The 11,344-nt window shown below is 37.1% G+C and overlaps 1 protein-coding gene across 1 annotated transcript; it reads left to right on the top strand.

Annotated features, from left to right (window-relative positions):
• Positions 1-7,079: 7,079 nt before the first annotated feature.
• Positions 7,080-11,090, top strand: snrnp48 (small nuclear ribonucleoprotein 48 (U11/U12)). The gene is made up of 9 exons (XM_081389381.1): positions 7,080-7,381; positions 8,090-8,197; positions 8,322-8,382; positions 8,475-8,555; positions 9,168-9,350; positions 10,105-10,226; positions 10,422-10,522; positions 10,623-10,754; positions 10,932-11,090. Exons 1-9 carry the CDS (start codon positions 7,232-7,234, stop codon positions 10,993-10,995), a joined length of 1,002 nt encoding a protein of 333 aa, XP_081245507.1. The 5' UTR covers positions 7,080-7,231; the 3' UTR covers positions 10,996-11,090.
• Positions 11,091-11,344: the final 254 nt, after the last annotated feature.

The following is an 11,344-nucleotide window of genomic DNA, read 5'->3' as shown; positions in this document are numbered from 1 at the left end:
CTTCTGTGAAACACAAAAAGAGTTGTTAGTGCCACATAAAAAGTCATAATGAAACAATGTTTTGACAACAGAATAAAACAAGAATGAAGTCATAAAATTAAGACTTGTCAAAATTCATTTTTAAAATGTCAAAATCCATTTAATCTAAGGTCTATTATGCGATTATTCTCAAAAAATCTTTATTTATTTTTTTACATGGCACTAAATTCTAGACTACATTACATGACTTTTGCCTAGTTTCTTTTAGCACAGAATTGTAGTCTGGAGTCAGGACTGTAAAAAAAAAAAAGATCAATAAGTCATGACAACATATGTTTTTTATGGAAGCTTGTTTCCGCCACAAAATAATATAAAAAAAAAGATAATTGCGACTTTTTATCTCACAATTGCGAGTTTACATCTCGCAATTCTGACTTTATTTCTCAGAATTGCGAGATATAAAGTCAGAATTGCGTGAAATAAAGTCGCAATTGCGTGTTTTAAAGTCACAATTGCGAGTTATAAAGTCAGAATACTGAGATATAAAGTCAGAATTGCGAGATATAAAGTCGCAATTGCGTCTTATAAAGTCAGAATTCTGACTTTTTTTCTCGCAATTGCGACTTTATATCTCAGAATTCTGACTTTATATCACGCAATTGGGAGATATAAAGTCAGAATTGCATGATATAAAGTCGCAATTGCGTGTTATAAAGTCAGAATTGTGAGATATAAACTATTCTGTAAAAAAAAAAAAAAAAAGTCCGTCTTCCCCCCCCCCCCCCCCCCCCCCCCCTTAGAATTGGACTTTATATCTCACAATTCCGAGAAAAGATGTCAGAATTGCGAGATATAAACTCACAATTATGTGTTATAAAGTCAGAATTGCGTGATATAAAGTCGCAATTGCGAGAAAAAAAGTCAGAATTCTGACTTTATAAGACGCAATTGCGACTTTATATCGCGCAATTCTGACTTTATATCTCAGAATTCTGACTTTATATCACGCAATTCTGACTTTATATCTCGCAATTCTGACTTTATATCTCGCAATTCTGAGATAAAGTCAGAATTGCGAGATTTAAACTCGCAATTGTGAGATAAAAAGTCGCAATTATCTTTTAAAATGTTTTATTCAGTGGCGGAAACAAGCTTCCATAGTTTTTACATTACTTCAACTCATCAAAATAAGTTAAGGATAAAAAAAAAAAAATTGCACGAGATTCAACTCATTTTCTAAGTTAAGTCAGTTTAATGTAATTTAAGTTGAAATGACTTACACAGCCAAGTTAATTGTACTTAATTTTTTTTTTTTTTTTTACAGTGCACTAATTGCCAAAAGTCATAGCCAGTCTGGAGATTTTTAGTTGGAGTTGACAGATTAGCTTCAGACTATGAGGACAACAAACATTTTTGATATTTTGAAGCGATTTTAGAACACATATTGTTTTCATTTTTCATGCATCTACAACTAACGAGCCACATGTTTCTGTTTGAGTTTGTTTGTACGTATGTGTTTTATTTTGCATTTAGTTTTGTGGTGTATTCCGACCTTCATTAAAATCTGCAAAAAAATAAAAAAAAAAAAATATATATATATATATATATATATATTCTTGATTTAAGCAAGAGAGTAAAATGCAATTAAATATTTCTTTACAGTATTAAAAACAGGTGTCATGAAATCCAAACTGTGTATAATATTTTTACCTGCTGATGATGCGGATGACAACATGTAGTTGGTAACCAGGCTGTTCTTGGCCACTAAAATCAGTTGCGCTCCAGTTGTCGACATACCTTTCTTTCACCATTGAGCAAGTGCTCCAAATGGTTCTGTAACTTTAATTATGTGATTCCTTCCCTGCTGTGCTCCAGCATAATATTTATGTCTGTGCTTCTTTTATGTGGCATCAGAACAGATTGTTCACTTCTGATGCACTGGCTGATGTTCACTTCACTGTACGTTCACACTGAGAGAGTGGCAACAATGCAATTTTGCTTTGAATCCAGTGATGTGCTGCAGGCAAATCGACCTCGACCCTGTTAATTTACCACTGGGGATGTTGAACAAGGAAAGAAGGAAACTCTATGCAACAGACTGAAGACGGTTCCTGTCAACACTTTCTGTTCACACTCTGTAATAAAGTCATCAATGATTTGGAGAAATTAATTAAAGAAATACACAGGCTTCAGATGCAATTGAAGTGCACTGAGCGAGTTTTCAAGAGCTACAGCGCTTCAGATGTTATCAATATTTCTACTTCATTCATCTCGGGGAATAACTAACACACAATGTGCTCTATGCCAGATAAAATGATTCCAGCTTTTGCGAGTAAACATGAATTTAGAGTGTTGGTTCTGTGGTGGAAATGCAACGTTTTTTTGTGTGGTTTAATTTGCGGGCGAAGCTCAGCAACTCTTTTTATGTACAAGGCTTTTAATGTTCAAATGCAAACGCTCAAATTGAGTCTCTTTTCCTGCCGGCAACCAGTGCTACGAACAGGGTGTTCAATAGAGACAAAGGCACCCAAAAACGTCCTTCTTAAGGGACTAAAAACACTTCATTAACTTGTATTTGCATGACTAACTCCTTTCATGTGTCGTCTGATTGTCACAAGGCCAGCAGACTGTAGGCAGTTCATTCCTCACAATTACTTCTCATAAAGCCGCTGAGACATCAGAAGGGGGGTCTCCTCAAGGAATGGCATTTACATTGGCAAGATTGCTTAATATAAACATAATTAAAATAACACAAAATGATTTATATAACAACTGTCAAAAGCTTTTCAAAAACTGTATGAACAGATTCAAAGTGATCAAATAATAATATTAATAATTGCATGACATACTGATTATTCAAATGAATAACATACATAAATATTTGCTGAGAAACATCCCTATATGTTACTTTTATTATTCAAAGACTTTACATTGTTGTGTATCCAAAAAAAGTTTTATAACTACTCCCAGGAGGAAACATGACTAATTGTGTGTGTTTTTTCTCTCTTTTATTCTTTGTTGCGTTTATTTCCATATTGTTTCATATATAACTGAAATTGTCACTTATTCTGAGGTTCTGGAAGTATTATAGTCTCGTTCTTTTTCTTACATTTGGCCTGTAGTGATCAAAAACTGAACAAAAATTCATTTGACCTAATTTGACTCACAATAAATGTTTTATTTACACAAGACCCCCATGCGACCGACACATTAAACATGGCCTCTGTGGAAGTTCTGCAACCACTCTGTTCTTCTGTTTTTGTAAACACGCCCATTTTTGGGACAGACCAATCCAGCCCTGCAGCTGGGGGCGGAGTTACCGAGTGAGCCATTTCTTCTGCAATCAGAGTCCTGTTTTCTCTTCCTCCACCAGCACCTCCATTCTGTTCATGTGTGAAATGAGCAAGGGTCTTATCTCTTAGAAACACACCACTGAGCCAGAGGAGACACAAGCGAGAGAGACAGCGCGGGAGGGGTGAGGGCAGAGAGCGAGGGAGAGGGAGCATTTGAGAGTGTAGTTGCTCACGTGGGCTGCACACTAATAGGCCGCCTTTGGTATGCCACAGGCCACACGTTTATTTCCAACAGCGCCAGTGCTAATCCAGCCGAGTATGAGCTCCATACTGCAGACGTGAGCTGAACGTACTGAAACGTTCGAGTGAAGTCCCAAGACACTGTTTTTTTTTCACCCTAGTGCTGTTTTTGTGATCATTTTCATCTGCGAGGTGGTAATTTTGATAGTTCAAGGGCTGGAGGTAATCGGAGAGGGCATTCTTTTGTGCGTTCAGAGTGAAATACATTCAATAGCAGAGTCTGCTGAGTGAGACGCAGAGACCTAGAAGGCGGAGAAGCAATAGGGCATCTGTGTGAAAGAGAAAATCGAGTGAACTGTAAGGGTCTCTGAGTGGGACATGTTTTTTATTACCACAAATCTTTTCCGCTTCGACCGCTGCTGTCCACTGATGTCTGTCTACAGTGTCTGGGCTGAGAAAATTGCTTCCTTTTTCATGACAAACTTGATTGCTCCTCAATAAAGGGCTATCAGAAGTGTTGCTATACAGAAACAAAAACATGTACAAGTTTGGGGGTAAAAGCTTAAACGTTGAAAAGATTCAGCTAGGGTTTCACTTTATCTTGATGGTCCCTTTAACACATTCTGTTGACTATAAGTAATATTGCACCTATATAACTCTCATTGGAGTGTTAGAGTATAAGTAGACTGGAAGGGTTAGGGTTAGATTAAGTTGACATCTAATTGCAAAGTTACTTATGGCGCTTTTCCACCACACAGTACCAGCTCGCCTCGACTCGCCTCGACTCGACTCGCCTTTTTTTGGTTTTCCACTGTGTAAAAGTTGTACCCGTACCTGTTTCCAGGTACTTTTTTTCGTATAACCTCCGGCGAGCTGAGGTGATACTAAAATGTGACGTGAAAACACGGCAGACTGCTGATTGGTCAGAGAGAATCGTCACCATTCACTGCGTCATCATTGCACGCGCCAGACGGAGTATCCTGAATAAAAAACAGCAAAAACAAAAACATCCAAAAACAGCATACACTCGATTTCCTCCATTGTCCTGTGTGTGTGGGTAGTGGGTGTGTGTTGCATAGAAGATTAAGTCACGGCAGTTTCCTGCGGCATCGCTATGACGACCAGGTACTATTGTGGAGGTACTATCTGCAATGGAAAACGGAGCGAAAAGCGAGCCGAGCCGAGCCGAGTCGAGTCGAGTCGAGCTGGTACTGGTAATGGAAAAGCGCCATTATAGTCAGTCTGTTGGAAGAGCATCACAATAAAGAGTTAGCAGATATTAAGCAGACAATACTCTAAGAGTAAGTTGACTTGAAGCTGCAAGTTTCTTATAACAGAATGTCCAAAAGGGAACATTAAAATAAAGTGATACCAAATTCAGGCCCGGTTTCACAGACGGGGCTTAGATTAAGCCATGATTAAACCTTAGTTCAAATGGACATTTGAATAGCTTTTATAAATGTGCTTTAGAAAAAAAAATCTTGAGACAAACAATGTCACTGACATATTTTAAGAGAGTCAGTGCAAGTTGCTTTCAGTTAAAACAGCTCAAACATGCATTTTAGTCTGGGACTAGCTGACTGAAACCGGGGGGCATTGAGAGAAGAACTGTAGTGATTAGCAATTTAACATAACTTCTGTGGTAATAAAGTGGCAAAATACAAGGTCAGACTTTATTTGTAACTGACTTTGAATGAATCTTCCAGTTTGGATTGAGTTAAAGTAATGTAAAAACATAAGGTGTCATGGCTCATGACGCAGGCCCTACACATGAGTAGGCTAAATGTCAACATACAGTGCATTATAGACGCAAGACTTACAAATGTGCCTGAAAATAGAAAAGGAGACAAATATATTTTAAAAGGCAAAATATAAAGCATATCATTGGAAACATTGCAATGTGACATTTAAAACATGTATTTCTGCCAACATAGACTCAAGGTTCTGCACTGTATTTTAGATGTTTGAATTTTTCAAGATACCAATTATCTTTTTCTCCCCGGGTATTCTTAATGCAGGTGTTAGTGCTCAGCCAGCAGACGTCAGAGATAACCTGGTTTTGCGTGGGAGTAGCGAAACTCTACTAGTATCGTCAATTATGCGTTAGCATGGCATCAGGGCAGAACGCCCACACTGGTTATGAAGTGAATATCGAAACAGAAAAACTCATCCACAGATGGCCCGTAAAATGAGAGCATACCATTATTACCATGCCAACATCTCTATATAGCCTATAGAAAAACAAAGGAACTTTTCACTTTTGGCTCATCATTGGTTTAATATGCAGTCAGGTGTTGTAATGTCTAAAACAATGTCAAGCATCTGATTGACTGACTGAATTAGAAATCTTTCAAGTTACTTTTAATTGTCACATGTTGGTCTCAAGGTTTATTTAAAAAAAAAAATCAGTGATTCATTCGGTTTGGCATAATTAAGTTGAAATGCTGTTGGATTTGAAGTCCTTCAAAGGTAAATACATCCAGTGAATAGAGGAAAACTATGATTCACTGTCACATATTCTCAGAATGAAGAATGCGTTGATGCCACGCTTTTTTCTTACTTTATAAAGTGAGTCATTTTAATGATAAAACAAAAGGCTTTATCGAGAGTTATTTTGGACTAAACCCGTAGGCAGTCTGATCATTTTGATAATTGAGCCTGTTTCCAATATAACGTGGTAAAATAATGTGAAACGTGTTTGTTCACTAAATGAAGATGTGCTGCCATCTGGTGATCTAGAAGGAAATTGAAACAGAATGCACACACACACACACACACACACACACACACACACACACACAAACGATGATTGTTATACTGTTCAAACTGTATATTCTATCCTCTTAATTCAATTCAATTCAACTTGATTTCCAGACTCAATGTCCATTAGAAAGAAAACATACAACAACCAACAAAAAATTACAATGATACAATTGTCATACAGACACACAATTGTCATACGGACAATTATGCCAATACTTTCTTATAGGAGACTGGAATTGCACCACACTTTGACAACAGCATAATAATAGCATTCTGTGAATTATCCAGCCGACAAGTAAATGTATACATAAAATTTCTCATTAAAGCCATAAAAGTTTTTACTCTTGACATAGGCCTACAACATTGATAACTTGCACTGCTCCACCTCGTTTTTTTATATATATAAATAATCCTCATATAATCATTGTAGGCAACCTGAAGCTTACCCTACCCCTAAACCTACCCATCACATAAAACTTGCATTTTTACATTTTCAAAAAACATCACTTAGTATTACTTATAAGGTGCCCTCATGGGGGCCAAAACATGTCCCCAAAGGGACAAGGATTTTGGATATTGCCATTTGTGGGGACATTTTGTCCCCATAATATAGGTTTACCAGGACCACACCTAACCCCCTAACTTGTTTAGAAAAAGACATTTCCCACCCAACAGTCAATCATTTTGAATTAATGTCTTCTAAATACCTGTAATTCCTCTTTTTTCTTCTTCTTCTTCTTCTTCTTCTTCTTCTTCTTCTTCTTCTTCTTCTTCTTCTTCTTCTTCTGTTTTTTTTTTTTTTTTGCACGAACGCGCAGTAGTGGTGTTTTTTCCCGGTTGTGGCAACCACAGTTCGAGGCTACGTCGTGCTTACGTCATTTTCAAGCGCCAACAAACACTCGCGTAGACAACAATCGTAAAGCAAGAGGCTTGTTTTCGATCGTTCCTGATGTAAAATGTGTGAAACTACTTTTTCGTTGGGTCTCCAGGAGCGCATGCAGCGTTTGCAGGAGCTCACAGACTTCACAGAGAGTTGTCAAGCCGAACTCAGGGATTTGTTTGACTCGCTGGAATGGAGTCAGGAATTAGATACACATGCAGTTCAGGTAAACGTCAACAGCCAAACACAAAACTATAAAGAGAATGCAGTGAATGGATATGTGATACTTTGTAGCCTTTGTGTTAATGACCCTGGATCTAGTTTATATCCGCTTACCATAGTACCAAAAATACCACACACTACTGACATTTCTATAAATGCAAATTAACAATAAACTATTTGGTCTATATAAGTCTTTATTTAAAAATAAAGAAAAAACAATCTTCATTCTTAGAGGGATAGTTCACCCAAAAATGGAAATTCTGCCATCATTTATTCACCCTCAAATTGTTCCAAACATGTATGAATTTCTTTCTTCCGCTGAACACAAAAGAAGATGTTTTGAAGGATATGGATAACCAAACATTTGATGGGCCCCATTGACTTCCATAGTATGAAGAAAAAAAAAAACTCAAGGGGGCCCCATCAAGTGTTACTGACATTCTTCAAAATATCTTCTTTTATGTTCAGCAGAAGAAAGAAATACATACAGGTTTGGAACAACTTGAGGGTGAGTAAATAATGACATGGATAGTTCATTTTTGGGTGAACTATCCATGTAATACTTCATATAGTTTAATAAATAGATACAGACAGAGAGTATGGTGGTTAAAAGGGTAACATTTTGTAAATCTGTAAACTATTTGGCACCTGCTTTACCTCTCTTGGGCTTAAATCGTTTTTTTAAATACCTGTATTGTCTTCTGATTACCAGATGGAAGTGTGTCCATTCAATCCAAACCACACTGTACCGCGGGACAGGATGGAGAAACACAAAGCCGCCTGTCAGCTCAGTCAGCTGGGATATTCTAAAGAAGAGCAGGTGAATAATGAACCACATTAAGTACCGCGTCAGCAAAAAGTCTTGTGATTGACTTAATCTCATATTGGAAAATATGAGCATGAAGTTTGATGGTGGGTTTTTTTTCCCTGTCATTTGTTTTCAGGCTGAAATGTTTGATCCTTCAGTGTACTATGAGAAAGCTAACATTCCGTCCATTACCATGGGTGAGTTTTTTGACTTTGTGAAAGACATACTATTCAATTTTAAGGTTTTTAAAGAGCTTTGCTCTGTGATGCAATGTTGATATCACTTTCAGACGTTGACACATTTCACCAAGTAATTCTGCAGACCCGGGAAAATGCTCCTTGCGTGAGCTCGACAGGAATCCACACACAAAGTAAGTGTTTAGATAGCCAGCTCCTTTCTCTAGACACATGATTTGTTCATTTCAGCACTTATCAGGATAATAAGCAATATGGCACATTTAAAATTGTGTGTGACAGAATGAGTGTATTAATGATATCCATGTCTTTATTTATTTTTCCAAATATTTTCAACATTTATCTGTGTTCTTTGTTTTGTTTTTCCCCATTAACAGGGGTGAGTATTAAAGGAAGTCTGGTCTAGACAATTTTCCACTCATACTTGCTGTATCCTTTGGCTCAATATCCTTTTAAAGGCTTGGTCCTTAATATTGCTTGATAGAAGATTTTAATTTATTTCACTCAAGTACACATTAGTTAAGCATTCATAAATGACATAAGACCAAGAAATGCAGAAATCTATTGTTCCATTTGTCCCATTACGTGTTGGGAGTGTTTTTCTTATACGCTAGTTCTGCACTGGATTTCCTTTTTGCAGACTGGTCATTTAAAATGTTATTCGGAAACACGTCCCTGAAATAAACACACATTGATAATGAATCTTCAGAATCAATGTTATTTGTTTTAACCATTTACTAATAATTGTGATTTGTGTAAAATCTTTTTTTTTTTTTTTTTTTTTGCAGGTGGCACATCTACAGATCTCCCTGGCATACCTCAGAATCATAAGCGCGCATTATGTGACCTCACTGTGGCGGAACGATTGGCCGTCCATGATCATGTGTTACAAGAAGCCAGTCAGCAGAGTGCAAAGAGAGAATCCAACAATGAGGATCTTTATGTAGACCTTGTTGCAAAGCTTAAAAAAGGTACTTGAATTCACAGACCCATTATATCACCATTGATCCTGAGTCAAATTAAGGGGAAATATTTGTCTCTGGGCTTCATTTTCACATATTCAAGGTCACACATTTACATTTACACATTTATTTGAAAGGGTTAATTCACTTAATAAATGAAAGTGCTGTCATCATCCTCATTTCATTTCAAACCCATAACACTTTCATTCATCTTCAGAACACAAATGAAGATATTTAAAATAAAATAAAAAAATCTGAGATTTCTGTCCCTCCATTGAAGTTCTATTCAACCAAATCTCAGAAGCTTCAAGTGTAAGTTTAAGCATTTCATAGAATAAATTCTCAGTCTGATTAATAATGGCAGTTACCTATAAAATGACAGCCAGCAAATACATAGTATCTGTAAAGATGTCATAACAGAGTAAAATTGGGCTGGGCCTCACTGAACCCAGAGGTGGAGCTGCACCACAAGACCTACTCAGCCCTAAGTCAGAGCTACACCATGGAGCCCACTGAGCCCTGAGGTGGAGCTGCATCACAGGGCCCAACTGCAGCTGATACGCATAAGACATAAGTTGCTCCAAACTTGGAGAAAATCTCATGATTGCCTCCACTTTTAAAGGCTTCAGTACCAAGTCCATATAACTTGTTTTTTTTTTTTTTTTTACCTGTGTGTAAATTTCACTATATTGAGGACCAATTACTTGATAATATCTGGTTGATAAAGTAAAGAATGATGTTTTGTCTGAAATCCATTCTATAGGAGATAAACAGAGTGGGCCGAAATCTCATCTGGAGGTCTTGGCTGAGATGAGGGACTACAGGAGGCGCAGACAGTCTTACAGAGCGAAAAACGTTCACATCACCAAGAAGTCTTACACAGAGGTCTGTGATTTGAGTTTTTGCTCTTGGGGGATGTTAATCTACTTACCCACAAAACACTTTTAGTTTAATGTCACTATGCATGTTCTCACTGTAAATTGCCTTTGTTTTGAATTTAAATTGTCTTCTCACAGTGAATGGCTTGAGCGCCATCGAGAATATTCTGCGTAATTTTATGCCTTTTCCTACCTTTTCCAGGTGATCCGTGAGGTTATTGACATCCACTCTGAAGAACTAGGCAGGATTTGGCAGGAAGTGAAGGATGAGGAGTCCAAAGCATCACAGCAGTCATCCCACAGGTCACATGTCTGATTTCAGTACACCAAATCTCTTTCCTCCCTGACAGAAGTAGCACAGATTGACTGATATTGATTTTTTTATGTTGGTTTTTGGTTACAGAGGGTCATGTGAGAAAGGCCGCTCCGCATCCGTTGAGTCACGGGAGTCTCGTATCAGCTCCCGAGATGAGCATGGGCATAAACAGCACCGCAAACGCAAGCGCAGTCGAGAGAGAAAACACAAGAGCAAGAGGTAATGTTAACACTGACCTAAACAACATGAAAGTATCTGAATATATCAGAACTTAACTTAACCATCAGTCCATCATTCTGAAATTCTTGTTGTGTATTTTAAAAGTTCAGCATGGATACAAACTCAAAGTTTGTGATGGACTGACTATATTATCCGCACCTTTTGTTTTGTCCTCAGAGATTCACACTCTCCGGATGTGGAGAGACATCACAAGAAAAAGAAGAAGAAAAATAAATCTTGAAATTTTAGTTATTTTCTTATCTGTATTGTTCTCTTTAATGTTTTTAGTTGGATGATATGCTACAATAAAACGTGAATAAAAATGTATAAAATATTTGTTTATGTGCATTTCCTGCATTTTTAACGTCCATGCCATGATAGATCTTCATATACACTATCGTTCAAAAGTTTGAGGTCTGTACGTTTTTTTAAATTAATTTTTTAAAAGAAATCTCTTGTTCACCAAGGCTGCTTTTATTTGATCAAAAATACAGTAAAACCATAATATTGTAAAATATTATTACAATTTCAGTTTCTCTTAAAATATTTTAAAATGTAATTTATTCCTGTGATCGCAAAGCCATTACTCC

The sequence above is a fragment of the Scardinius erythrophthalmus genome, assembly GCF_964197995.2.
Source record: "Scardinius erythrophthalmus genome assembly, chromosome: 16".
In the NCBI taxonomy this organism is placed as follows: Eukaryota; Metazoa; Chordata; class Actinopteri; order Cypriniformes; family Leuciscidae; genus Scardinius; species Scardinius erythrophthalmus.
This window is presented reverse-complemented; position numbering and strand designations above follow the sequence as displayed.